This window comes from Halichoerus grypus, chromosome 10 (assembly GCF_964656455.1).
Source record: "Halichoerus grypus chromosome 10, mHalGry1.hap1.1, whole genome shotgun sequence".
NCBI classification, from domain to species: domain Eukaryota; kingdom Metazoa; phylum Chordata; class Mammalia; order Carnivora; family Phocidae; genus Halichoerus; species Halichoerus grypus.
Window position 1 is genome coordinate 50242580 of NC_135721.1, and position 21916 is coordinate 50264495.

The following is a 21916-nucleotide window of genomic DNA, read 5'->3' on the forward strand; positions in this document are numbered from 1 at the left end:
ACAATGCCCTCCTGACACTCCTTGGCCCTCTCCCTCCTTTGAGTGCCCATCCTTCCTCGTGGCACTCCGGGAGTGTCACCTGCACTCGGGTTTGGAACCCCTGCGTGAGAGGTGTGGGTGAACCTGCGCTTGCCTTCACTAGACTGACTCCTAAAGGCAGGGCAGCTCCTTGTCCAAGTCCTCCGTGTGGCTATAAAGCTCCAGCACAAACCCTGGCGTGTGGCAGGAGGCGAAGGCATCTGATGCACGAACGCATGCATGCACGAGTGGGTGCCAGGCTCTGCCCGCGGCTCCAGCTTGCTTCCTCTCAGCTCCTTCTCTGCACTGTCTCCTACCTCACTGGGCCCCCAGATCATTCGTACTCCCTCCCCTCCCTTCCCGCTAGCAGGACAAGATCACCAACCCAGGGAGCCACAGTCAGGACACAAAGGACCCTAGGCGCCGTGAGAGTCTGCAGGCACAGCTATGTGTAAATGTGTCACTCCTGGGGGCCTGGTCCATGGACACCTCTGGGGGCAGGGTGCGGCACAGGGGGTGTGCAGGGGTGAGGCAGCTTCCACTCACCAGCCGATCTGCAATCCTGAGCAGCTGGTTCTGAGCCTCAATTCTGTGGCTGATGTCCTCCCAGTAGGATGACAGTACCACCACGGGCTTCACGTTGCCCCAGGGCAAGTAATAGTAGTGGCACCCTGGAAGGACACGAAGGGCCTGGTCCTGAGCCAGGAGTGCAGGGGTGGGCGGGAAGGGGCCCAAGGGTGGGACAGATTCAGACACCTGCTCCCTCCCGCTAAGAATCCCCTGGGACATACACGAACGGCCCATATTCCCCAGTGGCCAAACAGGGTGCCTGAGCTCCTTCCATCTGTTGAACGAACAGCTGGTGCTCTCATGAGGGTTCTTGAGCACATGCAAATGGAGGGATTGCTAGAAGGGCCCTGGAAAACCCAACTCTCCAAAATCTCTACGCGACTCCAAATAGCCACCATGAAATCAGCTATGGCCCTAGGTCAGGATCTTTCCCGACCACAGCCTGTTTTGGGAGCCCAATCTGTGGTCCTGGCAGCAGAGACCCACCTGGAGGGGAGCGGGGAGTGGGGGGTGGCACAGGGGCGGGGGGGGGGGAGGACAGAGCAGGGAGTCAGCCCAAACAGGTTTTCCTGGGCTGGGAGGGCCTTCGGGTGGGCCTCCGGTAGCTAGCTCTGCAGGAGAAGCAGGATTCTGGGTCGGGCCCCTGCTCTGTGGTCCGGGTCCCAGCCAGGCGCACAGCCCCCAGCCTCACCATCAAAGACTGCCCGGCTGTACTGGGTGGTGGAAGCCAGTGGCAGGCACGTCGTGTCGAACTTGTTGCCGTAGTTCCCAATGCTGACCTCGAACTGGATGGCATCGTCCACATCCTGGAGCATGGAGGCCGAGTAGAAGGCAGCAAAGAGGGAGTACTTGCGCCTCCGGAGATATTTCTGGGGGCAGAAAGGGCAGCTGCTGGGTCACGGGAGGAGGAAGGAAGACACTGGGGTGGGGAGGGGTCACATGTCTGGCAGGCCCCGGCCGTGACTGGCGCCCAATAAATCCTGGCTGGACGGATGGGTGGTGAATGGTCCAGCGAAGCAACAGTGCCCAGATTTGGTTACTAACTGAACAAACTCATTCCAGGCCTGTGTGTTTGGCCATGTTCCTCTAATAAGGTCTGCTCCTCCAAGGTCATGCTGCTCCTTAATCCAAACCAGCAGCCATGGCACCGCCCGCCCCCCTCCCCCCACCCAGGGGAAGCCTGGTCTCCTGCATCTGCCATTCAAAAGGGGCCGAAGGCTCTAAACGGCCATGCCGCTGCCCAGAGCTCCCACCCCGTGCCACTCGGGGTCCCCAGCACGCCACCCAGCTCTGCGGTAGACACAAGCTGCCACGTGCGGGGGGAGGAATGTCCCCTCTGGGTATCGGGCACACGGCTGAGGACATGGCAGGCTCTCGATCACACAGCCGGGTCTGAATCGAGATGACTTTGCGATCCCCTTCATGGAAGGCAGAGAGAAAAGGGTTAACACAACCGGGTTGTGGAATGATGTGAAATAGTAATAACAGCTAACGCTTATTGACTGCTGTTGCGTACAGCTTTGAATTAATGCAATTCTCACAACAATCTTAGGAGGTAAGTATACTTACTACCCTGCTTCATTGATAAGGAAAGTGCTAGAGCCAGTAAGTGGTCAAGCCAGGATTCAAACCAGCGCTTTCTGGCTAGAGTCTGAGAGCTTAACCCACCACACAGACCCCATCCAGCCACCTCCTGGGCACAAGGCTCGGCTCTCGCACTTGCTGCTCTGGTATATTTGAGTCTCAGTGTCCTCATCTGTAAAACGGAGATACTAAAAGCAACCACCTCACAGGTGCTGGAAGGACTCCACAACATCAAGTGTCACTAGCAAAGCATCTGACATATGGTGAGTGATTGATAAGTGTGAGCTGTTCCTACGTTATTGTTATAAAATAGACCTCTCACTCTGCATCAAGTTCTAGGCTTGTAAAATAGTTTCGTTTATTTTCTTTGAGCCTCTGAACATTCCTCAGGGAGACAGGGTAGCCGTGGGGTTACTGGTATGTCACAGCCGAGGCACTAAGGCCCAGAAGGGTGAAGGCACAGACCGTGGGTGGAGCTGAGCCCTCCTCCACCATGACACTAGGAACCAGCCCCGTTTGGCTGCCACCTCCTTCACCCCTTCCAGAGCCACACCCCTCACCTCCACCCGAAGGATGTCATCCGCAGGGAGGTCCTCCACCTTTTGCTCGCTGTGCTCCACCAGCTTGGTCTCCAGGGAGAGCAGAAGCCGACCTCGGTAGGCCACGCCTTCTCCCTAAGAGGGGAGGTTAGGTCACCAGGAGCAGAGGGGATGGAGGGAAGGAGAAGAAGGAAAGGGACCTGATCTGGCCCTGAAGTTGCTCCTCCCTCAGGCAACCAGGAGGGCCCTGGTCTACCCCCATCACTCTGCAGATAAGGAAACAGTGGCCCAGAGAGTTCGGGGGACATGACAAGCCACCCAGATGATCAGTATCAGACTCCAACCCAGCCAGAGAAGAGATGAAACCTGACACAGATGAGACCTGGGTCCCTCAGGGGCCAGGAAAATGAGGGGGCAAGGGGGTCAGGCTGGCCCTGAAGGAGAAGCAAAGGGGAGGGGAGTGAGAAGGAAGAAGGGGCCAGGAGAGGGCCAGGCAGAAGGAGGCTTTCTCTGAGGTGGGGGCTGTCTGGCCGTGGGCCCACTCAAGCTCCATCAGGCCCTTGGAGTCTGGACCAGAGCAGATGCTACCCAGGCTGGAAGCGCCCTGCACACAGGCCCGGGGATCTGGGTGTGCGGGGGTGCTGGTGGGCTCACCTTGCCTGTGTTGAGTTCCGCATAGGGGTCCGGGAAGCCAGTGAACTCCCTGGGGCTGCCGTAGAGGTTGACATAGCAGGGCCCGAAGGTGGGGAGGAAGCCCAGGTGGTCGTCCACTGGGAGACACAGGTGGGGGTCAGAGGAGCCAGCTCCATGGAGCCTTCTAGCGCTCAACCCAGCCAGCTTCAGGCCTGAGCCCATCCCTGGCCCTCAGTTCCCTGAACACGCATGGGATGCAGTGCCCACAAGTGCATAAAGAATGGTGACACTGACCATTGTCTCCCATAGGCCCCTTAATCCTCACCACTCTGCTGGGACATGGAGATGCTTATTACTTTTATTATCTCATTTTACAGATGAGAAAACTGAGGCTCAGAGATGCAAAGGAACATCTCACTACAAAGTGGCATCACCCAAAATGCTCTGACCTCAAAGCCCATGCACTTAGCCAGCATGCAAAGCTGGGGCTCAGGGCCCTCCACTGTCCTGCCCCTCTCAGGCTGCACCCCGTCCTGTATCCCCACTCCTCCTGCACAGAAGTGTGGGGGGGAACAAAGGAGGCCCCAGAGTTTGGTGACCAGAGAAGCCACCCCCCCGGGGAGGCAGGGCAGGGACCTGGTTAGATGTCCCAACCCACAAGGCAAACCCCCCATCCCCGGGCACATGTCCCCCTTACCCCCATGTCATTATGAAGTCGAGACAGATTACCTAACAGCCCTGACTCATGCCAGCATTCTGTCTCCCTCCCCACATTGTGCAAAGAACCACCTTTCAGTGGAACAGGTTGGAGGAGAGTGAAAAGGAGAATCCCACCAATGATGAGGGAAGTCTTCTCTCTACATCACTTCCCTCCTTTTCAGAGGCCCTCTGTTGTTATGTCATGATTTTCCAGCCAATGGCCAAGTTTCCTAAGACAGGACTTCACTGGACATACTCTGAGAACCCCAAAAAGCCAGGGTGTCTCTTCCAGAGGAAGTCAGGGGGAGAGGCTGTTTCCAGAATGCCACAAATAGGAAGGGGGCCCACGAGCAGGAATCATCTGGGATGATCCAATCCATAGGAGCAAGGATGGGGCAAGGTAGGCACAGAATAAATGGCCTCAGCAAGGAAATGCTTGAGCCAGACCTAAGGACAGGAGCTGTGAACTCCGAGTCCCGCCGCGTGCCAAGACCCTGGGGTGATGCGGGGTGGGCAGGGACAGGGCTGGAGAAATAGATACTGCCGACCAGAGCATAGGAGCGTGCCTCCCCACAGAGCCGGTCGCCCAGCCACCGTCCAGGCTCTCCCCCTAGTCCCCAGCACACACAGGGCTCTGGCATTTGGGACAGAGGTGGGAGGCCCAGGCAGAGGAAACTAACATGGGCTTTACTAATTATTTGTACTAATCATCTCCATTATGATTTACCTTGTGAACTTCAAGAGTTTTCCACTCACCCTGGCCTCCTCCTGATCCCCAAGATGCCTTGCCCAGGCCCCCACCCCACCGCTCCCTGCCTGAGAGAGTGGACTCATTTGAGCCTGAGCTGGAGCCCAGCAGGTTCAGGAAAGGGTTGGGGGGAGGGAAGGGGCAGGGGGGGGGCTGGGAGGGGAATTGTCTTTAAAGCATTCCAAGCGATTTTCATATTCAACCTGCATGGAGAGGTAACAGCCAAGGTAAGCTCAGGGACCGAGGTGGTGAATCTCAGCCCCACCTCAGGCAAATCAAAAACTTCCCAGAAACCAGCACCCTCTCCCCTCCAGCGAAAACCCCAAGGCCCACCCCCCTTGCCATCCCTGGCGGGGAAAGCACATACGGTCCATGGCGGGAGAAGGCTTGGCCACACCTACAGGCTCCTCTGAAGCGTAAAGAAATGGAAAAGGGGTTAGGATGGACATGACTGAGAGGAGGACTGGTTACGTGAACAGGCGTGTGGATGGAGAACTGGCAGACAGACAGATGGAAAGACAGACAGCCCCCGTGGGGGAAACAGATGTGACCCGAGGCCCCACCCCCAGCCCAGGTGTGAGTGTATCACAAACAAAGTCATCACCGCGCCACCTCCCTCCCCCAGCCAGACACAGCCCTTAGTGCCAGGGTGAGCCCTGAGGTCCCTCCCCACCGCTGTCTGCCTACCTATGTCTGTGCTCTGCTTGCCAATTGAAAATGGGACCTGAAACTTGACTCAGTATATTCAGGTAATAACACAGAAAAGAAATTGTGCTTTTTTTTCTATATTATAGCCAAATAAGCGAGGGAAACAGACACAAAGAAAGGGTGGGGGTTGAAACAGGAACAGGCAGCGAGGCACACCCAGCACTCCACCCAACAAGCAGGTTGACACTTGGGACCAAGTTCACGGAGCAAGGGCATTTCAAGGTACAACATCTCCATCTAGTGGCTACTTTCAGGATTGCCACTGAGGACACCATGTTGCATTTTCACAACGGCAGGCACGGGGATCTGGCTTCAGGCATCTTCCACTTCAAGGGAAGCACAGTGCCAGACACTGCCCATTAGCTGAAGATTCTACACACTTGGACGTGCCCCTAAATGCTGGTAAGGGGTGTCTGGAAATGAGAGAAGCAAGGAAGGAGAAGCAAAAAATGAGAGAAGCAAGGAAGGAGATGCTCTAGCACCCTTCTGGGCTCTTGGAATCCATCCCTCACTTCTAGGCAGATCTAAAACAGCCCGCAGGGAGTGGGCACCCTTCACTCTCCTTCCATGGTCCTCTCTGATTTCAGCCTCTTCCTGCATTCTGACCCTCCCTGTCTCCTCCTCCAACCAGCTGATCATGACCCAGCCTGTCGATATGGCTGGTAAAATCTTTGATTATTTTCATTCATTGGTCATCTTTATCTACTTGTCTCCTCCCCAAAAATATATATCTATGACTATTTCCCCATAGCTTCATGACTATAATTAAGAGCCAAGAGCCAAGAGTTGAGCAAAACAGTGTGAAGGAAGACTGAGTAAGAGACACACAGAGAGAGAGTGAAGACGAGAGAGAAGGGGAACATGGAAGTCCAGATACGAGGCCAGGGCTGACCCCACTAGTGCAGAAGGCAGCAGGAGGGCAAGGTCCAGCTGCAGGGGGCCCAGGCCCTGGGACCCAGCCCCACAGCTCTCAGTGGCCAGGCCTCAGCGAGGAATGCGGCTAGAGCTGCAGAAACCATAATTCATGGCCGTTTTCATATCCACAGGACTAGGTTTTCATCGGTGGGGGAGCCAGGCCTCTGGTCACAGGGGAGCTTTTAGCCACAGGGAGAGGACCAACATGGGCACAGCTGCAGTGCCGAGGAGAGTAGCAACCAGGGCCCACCGGAAGGAAACAGATTCCATTTTAAGCTCCTTCCAAATGATTACAAACAGACCTGGCCAGTTATCGCAGGCTAATGAGGCCGAGGTCACAGCTCTGACCACCATGTGCTTCCTGCAGAGGCCAACTCCGAATCCTGGCTGTAAACCGGTGCCCAGCCTAGACACAGATGTCCCCAGAACCCCGCCAGCCATCTGACCAACACACGCCTCTGGGGTCCAGGAGGACCGAGCGGGTGGCTGCCGACCAGCCTACTTCCCAGGGGCGCCTCTCATGAATTCCTTCATTTCTTCATTCATCCATTCACTCATTCAACAAACCTAATCAGGCACAGTGCTGGGCACTGAGTAAGACATGGCCCTGCTGACAGCTTTGACCAATGATTCCTAATTTGGGGGCAGGGTCACAGGTCTCCCGGGTACTGAGGATCATCTCAGGTTCTCTCCTCTGCGTCTGCAGACAGCTCATAAAGTCAAGGGCAAAGTGACCGATGAAGCTACCTCACACAAAGCCACCATTCAGTCCTCATCACCCTCTGCCAAAACGCAAGTGTCCTGCTGTGTTTTCCCCAAGCCCAGAGAACCAGGGCTGTAGAAGCCCCAGAACATGGAGGAATATTCCCAGTTTTGTGGCCTGAGCCAACAAACCTAACTCCCTCCCCCGGGGGAAAGCCAGAGAAGACCAGGAGCAGGCTCTCCCGGCCCTGTGAGCCACACATCACAGCCCTGCAGTGTCCACAGACACCCGCGTCTCCTCCTAGAGAAGCTGAGGCTGTTACCTGCCATCAGCTCCACCAGCTCCCTCCCTCAGCACATCTCCCATGCTCACAGCTTGGCGGCCTGACACCAGCTGGTGCCAGGCAGGAGGAGAGGCTGAGAACTGCTGGGAAATCATCATCAATGCTCCAAAGACCAAAAAAAAAAAAAAAACCCACACACACACAAAAGCAAAAAACTTTGGGTTTCTTAGAAAAAACTGTAGGCTACCAGTGCCATCTTTGCAGTATGATTTCCATATGTATAGAGTTATAAAAGAATCTGTGTCATTTCATGGGTCTCATGTGCCCGTTACCTTTTGAAAGAACCGCAGCTTCTAAGGAAATCACTCCTTTTTAGAAAACAAAATTTTTACTAAATGCTTCGGGGTACAGGGTCCAAGGAATACTTAAGTGTGCCCAGGCAAACTTGTGGGCAGACGTGCTTAAGAGGCTACTGTTAGGTCCCGTCCTCGCTGGAAAGAAAAACAAAAACATGAAAACAAAAACTCCTGGTTGGGCCAAATATTCTGGTGAACCAGGAGGTGGGGGAATATAGAGAAACAACTGGTTTTTACAGTTTGGTTGAGTTGGGGCTTTTGGGAGCTGTGGGAAAATAGTGTCATGCGTTGCCCAGGTGGGCTGGATCCCCCTCATGTGAAGGAAAAATGCAAACAGTTGAAAGGAAAGTCAGAGTGACCCATCCTGAGATGGCCTTGGGACAAATGGGAGAAGCTGAGCAGGGAGCAAGGCAAACACTACCCTGCAGCATCTCAGAAGGGGATGCATGTCAGAGGCGTCATGAGGCCTGGCTCTATTTTGAGCAAGAAGTTACACTCTTGTATTGTTTCAGAGATCAAGCTATTTAACAACACATTTAAAACTGACTGGCCATAGTTGCAAGAAGATTCTCCTTTATTCCCGAAACAATCTGTGGGAGAGGAGGAACCCACCTTCCAAGGCCTCCCTGAACCACACGGGGTTGCCCATGACCTGAACGCCATCTAGTGGCCAAATAAACATCTTCCTCACATTCCCATTAAAACCTTCACAGGGACCCTGAAAAAGATGCAGGCCAACATCACCAACAGTAATGAAGACTGATGGGGAGACAGGGATCTAAACTCTCCCTCCGACAGCTGATGGCAGGCACAGCTGTAGCCTCACGAAATAGTAGCCGTCGGAGAACAGTCAGAAGGGCACTTTGTGCTTCTACCAGGGTCCGCCCCTGGATTCTAAGGGTGGGGGACAGCACCAGTGGGAAAACTGGAGAAGGTTCCTTCCATACCAGGAGTTTTGATCTGCAAGGGGTCCAGAATGTCCCCTCTCCCACCCCATCCTCATGACGCACTGCCTCCCACCTCAAATCTTTCTACTTGTCCATCCAAAATAGCCATTCCCAGAAATTATCTGAACAGCACCAGAGACGGGGGACTGAATCCTGGGATAATTGTTCCCAGTTGGGAGGGGGAGGGGCAGGGGCAGGAGGGGCCCTCCTAGCAGTGCCCTATGGAAGGCAGTTTCTGTGTATTCCACCGATTAAAAGTATCAACGATGAAGTCAGAACGGCCGAGCACAGCGAGATATTAAAGCTGAGTGAGGACACCTGGAATTCCACTGCACAATTCTGTATTTTCATGTGTGTCTCAATTTTCTATAATTAAAAGGTGGGGTTTTTTAATGTTTCAGAGAACCTAGAAGAAGGGATTGCTCAACTTCAAGAGCACGAGGTGGAGTCTTCCAGAAACTGGGCACATTCCCCTGTGCTCCAGGTAGAGATTTGTCAAGATGGATGGACAGAGAACAATGCACCTGTCTGTAGAAAGAGACCAACACCAACCACGTCTTGCTAGAGAGTGAATAAAGGAGAAAGGAAGATTCACAGAGTGCCAACCAAGATGGTGTAGCAGCATCTGCACGATTCCAGAGAACATTTACCTGAAAGTCTCAGGAAGTGATTTGGAATTCTCAACAGAGTGCAAGAAGACAGAACTTTTGTGGAACAAAGTAAAACTTCTGGGAGAGAACAGACAAGAAAGAAAATGGAAATATCAAAGGAATGACAGAGGGAAAAGAAGGCAGGACGAGAAACTAAAAATGCAAGGGCCAATTTTAAACCACATGGAAAGCAGTCAGGAGAACTAGTACAGGGAAAGAAATCAGATTAGTGATGCAGAAAGCCAATAATAATGATACTACACAGCAAACATTACTTTACTTTAGGGTTTCATGCGTACCAGACACTCTAAGAATGTTACATTTAAAATCTCACTGGATCTTTACAACAACCTTATGAGGCCAGGACTGGTGAGAGGAGAGAAGTGACTCACTCAGCTACAAAGAAGCAGAATTGGGACCCAAGCTGCCTGCTTCCAGAGCTCCTCTTATCCCTACCCCACCCTGCCTTCAGCTGCTCATGTTCCCATGTTGGAATAAATTATTCCTCAACTCACATTTAAAGAATTCTCCATGTCTCAAAATTCAATGAAAAGAGTCCTGCCCCTAGATACATCAGAGTAATTTAACCATAAGGAAAAAAAAAATGCATTCCTACAAGCAGCATCTAGTTAGAAAAAGGTAGACTACCTACAAAAAAAATCAAATCTGCTTTCGGAAAGTGCACCTACATAAATTCAAAATAGACTAAATATTTAAATGTAAAAAAAATTAAAAAGAGATTTAAATATAACCCTGGGGTTTGCTGAAGGCCAAAAGCATGACCTATAGGGCAGAAACCATATCATTGTTTAGATAAGAGATTTTGAAAATAAGCACAAGAAGTTAATTAGAAAGTCTTACAAGGAAACAAGAAAATAAGTTGAAAAGAGTTAAAGATAAGAGTAAAAAGCTGACAGAACAAAAAATAAGAAAAGAAAAAATTAGAAAATTAAGAAAAAAATATTAGAATTGATAAATAAATCCAAAAGTTGATTCTTTGAAAAGTCCAACAAAGTGTGTGTGTGTGGCAGCGCTGGGGGGGGGGGGGGGGGGTCTTGTAACAAGGCTAATCAAGAAAAAAAAGAAAGAAAACTCAAACACGTATCATTAAAAATAAGAAAGGGGGAAAATACCACAGGTAGAGAGAATTGTTTAAATTATAAAAGACAGCTCTCTACAACAACTATGTAAATAAATTAGAGGAGCTCAGCATAGTGAATACTCTTCTAGGAAGATATAAATTATTAAAAGTGACTATCATAAAAGTAACAAACTAAAAATAACAGTGATCACAGGAGAAACTGAAAAGTTTTTAAAGAGTTAGTGCTATACCCACTAAAAAGGGCACCCAGCCCATCTGGTTTTATGGGTGAATTCTTTCAAACCCTCAAAAGACTATGTTCTTATGTTATATAAACTGCTCCAGATGTTAGAAAAGACTTTAAATCTTTCCAATTAATTTTACAGAGCCAGCATTACCCAGATACCAAAACCTAAGAAATAGCAACCAGACACACCAATTAAAGATAATAGAAAATCAAGAAACAGGCCCAAGAACATATTTAGGAATTCAGTAGGGGATAAAGGTGGCATTTCAAAATATAGGGGAAAGATTATTCAATATACACTGTTGGTGTTATTCACAAAGAACAACTGTGAATAAAGTAATGTTAGATCCTTGCCTTATTGGCTAAGGAAAAGGTTAACAGATTTGGCTACATAAAAATTTTAAATTTCTATACACCAAATTCTATTAAATGGTAAAATAAAACAGACAAGAATTATTTACCACTTATATGACGGGGGAAATTTAACATCCATATATATACAGAACTCTTACAAAACAATGAGAAAAAGACAAACATATGATCAGAAATATGGGCCAAGACAATGAACAGGCAATTTATAACAGAATAAATATAAAGTATATAAATATATAATATGTAAATATAAATTAATTATTAAAATATTTTTTAAATTGCATTCATCAACTTTAGCAGCTACTGATGAAATGAAAATTAAGGCAACAATGAAATTCACCCATCAAATTAACAAAGTTCTTTTTAATATTATTTTACCCTGTGTTGGTGAAGGTACAGCAAAAGAAGCTCATGTGAGTGACCAGAGTGTACATTAGTCCAATCTTTTCGAAGGGCGATTTTGATATATACAAATCACTTTAAAATGTACAAATCCTTTGATACAGCAATTCCACGTCTAAGTATTCATTCAAAAAAAAATCATGAATTGCATAAAGATTCAGCTACAAAAATATTCCTTAAAAGTTAGTTCTTTATAACGTAGAAAAATTAGAAAGCACCCAAGTATTCATCATTAACTGGTTAACGTGGATTATGGTACATTCACACAATGGAATATGTGTATTCATTTAAAATTATATTGTAGAAGAATATTTAATAACATGAATAAAATCTGTTGTATTGCCGAGTGACAAAAAGCAATTTTCAAAACAATTGTTTCAGAATACTTTTTAATGCACACACATGTGTATGTGTACATATACATACATACACATGAAAAGCTCCCAGAATATTAATCATCAGCTCTTGTCTGGGGGGGTAAGCAGATGAGGAATTTTTATGGGTAAGTTTTATATTCTTCTTCAGTATCTTTAAAATTTTACAAAATGGTCATGGCCTACTTTTTAACTGACCAATGAAAGCTATTTCAAAATAGAAGCTGCTGGAGCACAGTCGACCATAGCACAGAACCTGGTACAGCCACTGATGTTATCCGCAGGACTGAATGATCCTCTCTATACCAGTCAGCGGTGTATCCCCCCAGCCAAGGTGTAGAGAATCCGAAATGTCTGTAAGCCCATTTTTCAAATTGGCCATAGCCCTTCTTCACGGAAAATAGGCTGCGATGGCCTTATAATTAATATTCCCTTTTCTGAACTCTCAAAACTAGGGATTGTAAGACAGGTAGGGGTGCGTCAGGGGAGAGCACGATGGGGGGAACCAGAGGACAGAACAAAGGGGGGAACTTACCTTCTATTTCTCCTCCAGGGGCAGAGATTTTTGACATACTCAGGTAGGTGGTGGCCACGATGTCATTGTGGGTGAGGCGGTCCCTAGAATAAGGGGGCAGAGGGGGCCTGAACACAGGAGAAGGACTGCAGGCCACAGCCCACTCAGGGAGGAGAGGGCCTCAGTTATACATCTTTAGGGGTGCCAGTCTTCACACTGGGAATGTTACTGAGGGAAGAAGAGACTGGAAAGAAAGCATTGCCCAAGACTCCTCTGGAGGGAACTCGTCCATCTGGCCAACCAGCAGCAACCCATCAGCCAACCAACACTGGGCTGCCAGCCTGGATGTCTGGGGAGACATCGGCAGGTTGAAAGGAAAGAGGCCAGAGGCAGGAGGCCGGGTGAGAGAACAGGAGGCTGCTCAGAGAGCCAGACTCCCAGACCCATGCAGAGCCAAGTTCCAGAACCTCAACAAATATCCAGACCAGGAGAAAACCAGGCAACCGGGAAGAAACTATGTCTAAGACCACAGTCTTAAATTAGCTTATATTAGCTAATGCACAATTACGCCTTGTATCTGACTTTATATGAGACGAAGCACTTGTAACCTCCTTTATCTCAAGGGACCCTCTCAGGAGCCTTGAGGAATGGCTACTTTTATTAACCTCTCCATTCCACAGATGAGCAAGTTGAGGCTCAGAAATGGAAGGTCCTTGCCCAAGGCAGAGCCAGAACTGAAACTCTGGTGTCCTGACTCCTGGTCCAGTGCTCCTGCCATGGCACATGCTGTTCCTGTATACGACACGGGGGCCTGTCCCTGTCAGGCTTCCCAGGAGGAAGGCTTCTCCCCTCCCCAACCAGCATAGGGGACTGTGGGTAGGAGTTCGAGCAGCCCGACTATCATGGATGAGCCCATTAGCCAACAGTGTCCCACGCAGCCCCTCCCTCTGAGTCAATAATACAGAGAACAGCTGGCATTTATTGAGCGCCTACTGAAAGCCAAGCGATGTGCTAAGATCATCACATGAATTAGCTCTAAGCCTCCCTCGGCCCTATGAGGCAGGTACTACCATTAGCCTCATTTCAGATGATGAGATGGCAAAACCGGGGTTTGAGTCAGCTGCGCCTGACACGGGAAACAGGGCTTCAGCCGCTGCTTCCTGTCAGGCTAGTGCAAGAGTTCTCAATCCAGCGATTTCGACCCCCAGGGACTTTTGGCAATGTCTGGAGACAGTCTTGAATGGGGGTGGGGGGCAGTTGAGAGACGCCACGGTTGCTACTAAACATCCTACAATGCACAGGACAGTCTCCCCCAGCAAAGAATTCTCTGGCCCAAAATGTCATAGGGCTAAGCTGAGAAATGCTGGACTGGGCCAGACCCATCTCCTTCCTTGAAATTTCCCCAGCTCCATCTTCCTCGGAGCCCTGTAGGCTCTCTGTCCCTCCTGTGAGTACCTTGGTCACAGGCATGCTTCGGGCGACAACACACCCAAGCCCCATTGTGAAAGACACACTTGGGCAAGGTTGCTTTGTTTTCCTCTTCAATCCTATACCCATTAGATGCCTGATCTCTGCCGCTTCCTCCCTTCCTCTCTGTACTTCCCAGGGAGGTGATTAAGCTCTGATTTTAAAGTGTTTCATCGGGGCAGGGACCTAACTAGGAAGAGTGCATTGTCAGCAGAGATTTTCATCCATTTTCCTGATGAATGATGTTAAGAAGCTCTGGAAAATAAAAATTTCCTGAAACGCTCAACAGTGAGCTCATCAACACCAGATAACTGGCAGCTGACGGCACTGGGAAGCTACCTTCACGACCCACCCCCGGAAAAGAGTGGCACTTGGAGAAGAATGCGACTTCTCACCTCTGGTCTCATCTGAACCCTGTGAGAAAGGCAAGAAAAAGGGAGGAGAGAGATTCTGTTTTCATGAGGGTGGGAGTAGCTTTTCGGGTTTCTGTTTCTTAACAAAAAAGCAAATATTAAAGAATCGAAGGGAAGATTAAGTTACAGGGAAAAGGCCATGTGGACCATATCGTATTTCCAGGATTCAGGTAATAACAAAAGTTTATCTGAGTTTTCTGGGGGGGGGGGCGGGGGGAAGCACTTTTCTGGATGGGCACTTGCAGCAAGCAGAACGCTTTTTTGGCCAAGAGTTGGGTTTTGGGGCTTGGGGTTGCTTTTGGAAAATACAGCAAGTCTGAAAATAGACTCACAATAAAAATGCCACTTCAACCCAAACCAGAGAGGCAACCACCAGATTCCGTAATGTGTTCGGATCGTACAGTATGCTGATGCCTTTGACACAGCTCACACGGCCCCGGGCAAGGCCCAGCCGCCACACGCAAGACAACCGCACCCGTGTGCTCGTGAGCACCCGGGAGTCCACACGCACGGACACAGACTCGCCGACAGCCAATCAGCCCCCATCCACGTGGCGCACTCAGGTGTACACACACCCCGAGAGCTGAGATGCAGAGGGGGTTCTGGGGACGCAGGCTCTCCCCCAGCCCACTGGCCCACGGAACATACCTGCGGTCAGGGCCCTAGAGGCCTCTCCCTCCTGGCCCTCCTGGCTGCAGCTTTCCTCTCTAATTCCCACAATCTGTTTTCTCTCGGCCTGGGGAGCTGGCGCACACTTTAATGGCTCTGTGGCCTGGGGGTTTTCCCTGGTCTCTCATTACCCTCCTGGCTGGGGGTGCCATGGCCAGAGACCAAAGGAGAACACGCTGGGAACCGCAAGGCCAAGACTTTTTGGGGGCAGAGAAAGGACAACTCTCTTTTTGGAAAGCCTGATGTATGGAAGGTCCTAGAGCTCATGCGTGGGAGCCCTAACAGCCCTCCAGGTGTGAGAGAGATCACACACCTTAACGTAGTGGGAAGCGGACAGCCCAGTGGTGAAGAGCACAGGCTCTGGGAGCAGCAGGCTTGGGTTCGATCCTGGCCTCAGCTGCTTCCCAGTTGTCCCTTCAGACAGATCACTCCCTCATCTATAAAGTAGCCAGGAGTCGAGCTGAGGATCACATGACGTCACGCATGTGAAATACTTGCTGGGCACAGGGCCTGGCACACAGTAGGTGCTCAGCAAGTGTTAGAGCACTTTTCTAAGATGTCCATGTGGCTCTTGCCCTCACCTGTTCCAAGCCTGCAGTGGTCCCACACCATTTCATGCTAGCAACACAAGGGGCGGGCGGTGGGGGGGGGGGGTCACGGCCCATTCTCCCAGAAGCTCTACTCCTTCCAGCTTCCTTGCCTTTGCTTATGATCCTCTCCTCACTGGAGTGGCCTCACCCTGGACTTATCAAAACCCCACCTCCTCCAGGAAGCCTTCCTGGCACCCCCCCGCCCTAAGGTATCTCAGGTACCCAGCTGGCTGCCCTCCTGTGCCTTGGAGCAGGACTGTGAGTAAGCTTCCCAAGAACGGCCCACGCCCTCTCCTTCTCTGGCCTCCCAGCAGAGGATACTCCCTCACCTGAAACAGACTCTCCCACTACATGCTCTGAACTGAGGATAACTGAAGAACCCAGTGACCCCTGAAGATAGCCGCCTCCAAAGACTCCGAGACTCAGCACTCACCAGTCCATGACGCGAATCCTCATTTTTTCACACATGGAGGGAAACTGAAGAGGGAAGAGAGACATGTTGGGGTAGGGTCTTTTCAAAGAAGGGGAAGCCCAGGAAATGGGCAGGATGCTGGGGAGGCCAGGAGCCCAGGGCCTCCTGGAATGGGCCCGAGGGGGCAAGGCTCACCATGGCAGGCAGCGTGATGCTCTGGTTCCACTGAGGGTTGGCTGTCTTCTCCAGGATCTTGCTGCAGAGCTAGAAGACACAAGGGACAGGTGGATGGAGCTCCGAGGGGACTATGGACTCCCTTGGGGACCACCTCACCAGCTGGAGGCTGTTCTCTGCCATGTTGGCCACCCGTCAGGCTGGGCAGAAGAGCCTGGGGGCCTTGAAGGCTCAGACACAGGGGATTGCAGAGACAAAGCTCAATGGTAAATCAGACCCAGAGCTGGAGGGTATGGGGTGGGGTAGCAAGGGAGTGGGGGGGGTGGGGGGGGGATAGACTGCCTGAATTCCACAGCCCTTCTACCCTTCTCTCCTACCTCTGGCTGGAAATCCTCCCCCCTCACCTCCCATATGGACATGACTTTAGTGTGGGGGCCCTGAGTCCAGACTGGCTTTCCCAGGGGTCCTACAGCCTGAGGCACTAACCTCTACCAGTCAGCCCAGACCACCTGCCCCTTTGGAAGACTGTGAGCCCTAGGAGATTAGAGGTGGGGGGAGGAGAAAGGGAAATGGTAGCGGGAGGGCCAGGGCTTGGGGGCCAGCCACCAGCATCTGAGAATGAGAGGAGAATTCAGTGAATATACAAACCCCATAAACCACAGTCTGCCTCAGATCAGCCCTGCTCTTAAGACTGGGCTTTCCACAATCAAGAAACCCAGCAGAGGTGGAAACTAGATCTAAACCAGTGGCTTGTGTGCCCTACCTATGCTTGGAACCATGCCCCTTAGCCAGCTCCAGGGCATCGTGTACCCTCACAGGAACAGCAGGTAAAGACTCTATTTCAGATTCATAGATGGTAGGTTTGCACGTCCTGCAGCCTTTTTCAGAGCATGTACTATGAGTCCTGCATTGTGCTCAGCATTTACGTGCATTATCTCATTTAATGAGCATCTGATCAGGGGCTTCAGTTACTCCATCAAATGAGGGTGCAGCCTCCATGGGGGGCCAGGACTTTGTCTCCATCCCTGGTCCACCCAATGCCAGCCCCTGTCCCCACCCTTCACCTCCCTGTGAGAAGAGCCCAGGCAAAGGCTGGGGGCAAGGAAGGATGCCAGGATTTGCTCCTTGTGCCAGCAAAGAAAGGAGTAAGGACAGAAGAGAGGGACAATGGGCAGAGAGTGAATGAAAATTCAAAGGGTTGAAGGCACATAAAAAGATGCTCAACCTCCCTCATAAGAAAAGAAACACAAATAAAACAAAGATACCATTTCTCACCCATCAGATTCATAAAATTCTCTAAAATCTGACAGCCCTCTGCTGGCAAGACTAGGGCGAAACTGCATGCTCATATTTTGCTGGTGGGAGAAAAAAATAGCTCAACCCTCCAGACGGCAACTGGCCACTATCTCTCCAAATTGCAAATGCAAAAACCCTTTGACCCACCAGTTCCACCTCTAGACATTTATCCTACAGAAATACTCTCATCTGTGCAGAATGACATGTAACAAGGTTATTCACTGCAGCGCGGCTTGAACTATCAAGGATATGGAACAACCCACGTGTCCACCAATGGAGGACAGATTGAATAAATGATGGTCCAGCCACACAATGCAGCTCTAAAAAGAATGAGGACTGCTCTAGGATAGGAAACAGTTTCCAAGTTATATTATTAATTGAAAAAGGTAAGTCCTGGGGACGTAATGTACACATGATGACTATATGGTAGAGTATGTATGGTATATTTGAAAGCTGTTAAGACAGTAGCTCCTAGGAGTTCTCATCACAAGGAAAAAACATTTTTTCTTCCTTTTTTTATCTATATGAGACGATGAATGTTAACTAATAATCATTTTGCAATCTGTAAGTCAAGTCATCATGCTGTACCTCAAAATTTTATTTCAAAGGCTGCTCAATAACCGATGAAAATATGAGCCTATAAAAACGGTTTACCAAACTGAAGAGGTACAGTTGATTCTTGATGGTAGTTACACATTCTATAAATCACCAAGAACACTGAATTCCTGAATATTAAACCATTGCTCTGGGGGAATTTCAGGTTTAGGTTCCTACCAGCCTCTGTCACAACATTTTCATCAACTAATCAATACATAACCTTGTGTCATGTGTGTTTCTATTCAAGGATATCTTATTTAATATATACTGTTGATTCATTAACACTGAACTCTCGGTTAGCAGCACTATAACTCATGCCTGAATGAAGCTTATCTAACACACCTTCTCCTAAGGCACATCCCAGCCTTTTTGCACATAGAAACACCAGACAGCCCTTTGGCACACTCTAGGGGGGCATTTTGAACAGCAATATCACATAAAAAGCACCAAAATGTGACGAACATGACACCAGGTAGACCAAGAAAAGGACACTTCTTTACAGGATGACAACTGAAACAAAAAGGCAGACTCACGCTGTTCCGACTCAGTGGCAACGTGTGTCAGTCATTCCTCACAGTCCGCAAATCATCATGAAAGCCCCATGGGCATTAATTTTAGGATTACAAATAAATTTTAGCGAGTAGGTGAATTTGCAAATATGGAATCCACGAATAATGAAAACCAACTTAATCTGAATCTAATTGTTTTTCCAGTAGGGGAGAAGGGAGGGTTGGGAATGAAAGCAGTAGAGAGAAAAACATACTACTAAGAAATACACACAAATGTTAACAGTGGTTATCTCCAGAGTGATGTGGGGTACAAAAATATGGTTAGTTTTTTTTATTTTCCTTCATTTTCTCTTTTTTTCTATTTTTTTTATAATTAATAGGTTTCCTTCTTGCATTCAGAAAGAAAGTTGTTTCAAAGTCTCTCACCCTGCTCCCCAAGTACCTCTCCTTTCCTTCTCACCAAGGTGGGTGGTTGGGTGTGTGTTTAATCAGGTATGGTTCACATCTTGGATAATAGTGCCACCAAGTGTCCATGGGAGGAAGTGCAATAAGGGCCAGGCTAGTGCGGATGGGAACACAGAGGACAAAACCCCAGGACTCCAGATTAAGTTATAATGAGAAAAAGTGACACGCGGGCAGGCTGAGGGAGAGGGACAGGCAGAATGAGACAGGCAGTAAGGGTAGCTGGAGGAGAGAGAGGGTGACACAAAGATCCTGGGACCATCAGGGAAGTCCAACAGGCTGAAGCTTTCAGAAGGGAAAGTAGGGGGGTGTAGCTTCTTGCAGAAGCCCAGTCACCAATCAGCTTTATATAGTCCTTTGCTTTGGCCAGGTCCCCTAACTCCATCACCTCCCACAGACATTTTGACCTACCTAGAAAAACCCCTGGGGCCAGCCAAGGGCATCTCAGAACAGAAGACCTTGGGAGATCAAGGTGCCTTCAAGGACCCAGGAGCAGCCAGGAGCGCTGGAGCTCTGAGACTCGGCTTCCAGAAAAGCCATTAAATTTGAAGGCAGGTCCGTGTTGGTTCTCCCCACCATCAAAGCACCCTACCATTTTGGAGAATGTGAAACAAAAAATGAAAACAATCTTGAGACATGACTTTCCCTACCTGTCAAATTGGGAAATTAATCCCAATCTTTGGAAGAAGTGTCCCATAAGCCTGTCCAGCCACACCTTCCCACATCCTTCTTGCCTTCATTCCTTCTGTTACAATCCCTCCTGAGGCTAGATACGGGGCATCAGACCCCAAGCCCAAGCCCAAACTAACACTGCACTTGGGTAAGGATCTCACATGTGGGTGAGGACCTGCACTTGGGTGAGGACCCACAGTGAGCATTTACACCTCAATGTGAGAGAGTTTAAGATCCAAGTTACCTCTACCACATACATTTTCACTGAGACCCTGCGTTAGGCTTGGGAGGGAGGAGCCAGCTTGAAGGGGCTCCCAATGGCCAACGTCAGGACAGTTCATACATCCAACATAGTAATGACTGATTTTTAACACACGGAATTAATAAAAAGTATTGAGTTCCATAGTAATAGTCAAAGGCACTAAGGGAGAGGAAAGCTCTTCTTTCCAGAAAAACACCAACTTATGAAGAGAGAAGGAATGATAATGAGAAAATCACCACTTTGCAACCCCAAGTAAATGACTTATTCAGGCAAGGAGGTCAATGGCTGCATAGATCATTAGGTAAGAAGTTGCTGATATACACACAGTGTATATAACAGGATATACACACAGTGCCAAGATATCGCCCACAGATGACTTGCAAAGTACAAAAGGGAGCATGTAGTTTGACAAGAGAGAGATCTGGAGACACCATCTTAAGCAAATGATCAGATAGTCATCACCAGTGATGGGACAATCTCACTCCGTTTCCTGTTGTGATGCAATATGGCACACACAACATCACCTAGGACACATTCTTGCTGAAATACTGAATCTGAAGGGAATCTAGTCTCAAGAACTAATTTCCAGTTTATAGGAAATGCGGGGGCCAGAGAAGCAAGGTAAACAACACCAGAAGGAAACAATCCAACAAATCCAGAACGTGGACAAATGGTCTGGGCTCTTCAAAAGTCAAGGGGTGAGAACAATTGTTGGGGTGGGTGGGGAAGGTCAGGAGGGGCTGTTACAGAAGAGACTAAAGAGGCATAAGGACCAAATGCACAGCATGAATTCTAGTTGGGTCTTAGATCAGCACAAAATTAAGCCATCTCCAAAGGACATTTTGGGGATAATCAGAGTAAATTTATATGAGCCAGAATCTGCTAATATTAGGGAATGACTGTTAATCTCATAGATGTGATAATGTTACCGTAGTTACAAAGAATTTTCTTCTTCTTGGGATCTGTGCTGAAGCCTTTAGGAATAAAGTCTGCAACTAGGTTTCAAATGATTCAGGCAGGAAAAAAAAGTATCTATATATAGAAAGTAAATGCAATAAAACGTTAGCAGTTGCAGTTCATCTAAGTGGAGGTCATTTCAGTGGGTGGGGTGTTCATTGAAAAACCCCTCTAACTTTTCTTGATATTTTAAAATATTCAAAATGAAGAGTCATAAAAAATGTCTATTATCTATACATAGGGGAAAAACTGGAAAGAATGGCACCAAAAAACAAACTTGGTATGATGCATTATGGGTAATTTTATTTACTTTTTTCTGTAATTTTCAAAATGGATTAGTAAACATGTGCATCAGTAATAAAAGAAGCAAAAAAAACAAAAGGTGGGGAGTGAGTCTGGGCATCAGAGAGGACACCCCGCTCTCCCCCACCCCACCCCACCCCCACCTCAGGGCCTGCCTCTGTTGGTGGGATGGGCTGGTAGACGCCCCTCCTTTTCAAAATGAATCTAAGAAAAGATTAAGTGAAAGGAAAATTACAAAGTGCTATATGAATGGGAACCCACACCACCTCCATCACACCCTCAGCTTTTAGTGTTTATTGCAAATTTTTAAAACTTCTCTCCAATTGTACTGTAACACCTGTGGGGGAGCGAACGGGGAGCCGGCCTGGGGCGCCCACCCTCCAGCCACCCAGCTCAGATTCTCAGCCCTTCTGCCGGGACCAGTTCCAATTTTCCTGTCAACCTCCAAGTCATCTGACTCAACTCTCCCAGCCCTGGTTCTGTGGCAGGTGGCACTCTCCGCAAGGTTGGCACAACCTCAGAGGGCCCTGACCCCACCTTTGGCAACTCCCTGCGGTCAGACACATCTCAGAGGCACCCCCCGGGGGGGTTCTGGGAGCGGCGGGAAGCGGGGGAGGCAGTCTGCGCCCACCTGATCTGTCATTTTCCCACCATTTCCACCACAGTCTCTGCTTTGAGGTTATGGACTAAGACGGGGTTCTTGCCCACAAGTCGGAGAAACGGATGCTAACAAGTACCGGAATGGAATGGAAAACCGGCTAAAAGAGGGCCTAGGGCACGGTGGAGCGCC

At 49.3% G+C, this 21916-nt stretch overlaps 1 protein-coding gene across 21 annotated transcripts in view; it reads right to left on the reverse strand.

Moving 5' to 3' along the window:
- Positions 1–21916, reverse strand: part of DYSF (dysferlin) — a 202329-nt gene that overhangs the window by 116732 nt on the left and 63681 nt on the right. For 12 of the 21 annotated variants that reach the window (XM_078056412.1, XM_036118160.2, XM_036118154.2 and 9 more), the window contains 8 exons: positions 16090–16158; positions 15916–15959; positions 12365–12447; positions 5159–5200; positions 3366–3481; positions 2733–2846; positions 1280–1457; positions 565–689 (listed from right to left, as the gene is read on the reverse strand). In XM_078056412.1, the coding sequence (XP_077912538.1) occupies positions 565–689; positions 1280–1457; positions 2733–2846; positions 3366–3481; positions 5159–5200; positions 12365–12447; positions 15916–15959; positions 16090–16158 (771 nt within the window). The remainder of the gene's footprint in view (positions 1–564; positions 690–1279; positions 1458–2732; positions 2847–3365; positions 3482–5158; positions 5201–12364; positions 12448–15915; positions 15960–16089; positions 16159–21916) is intronic. The other 9 variants (XM_036118164.2, XM_036118158.2, XM_036118156.2 and 6 more) reach the window with 1 other exon arrangement.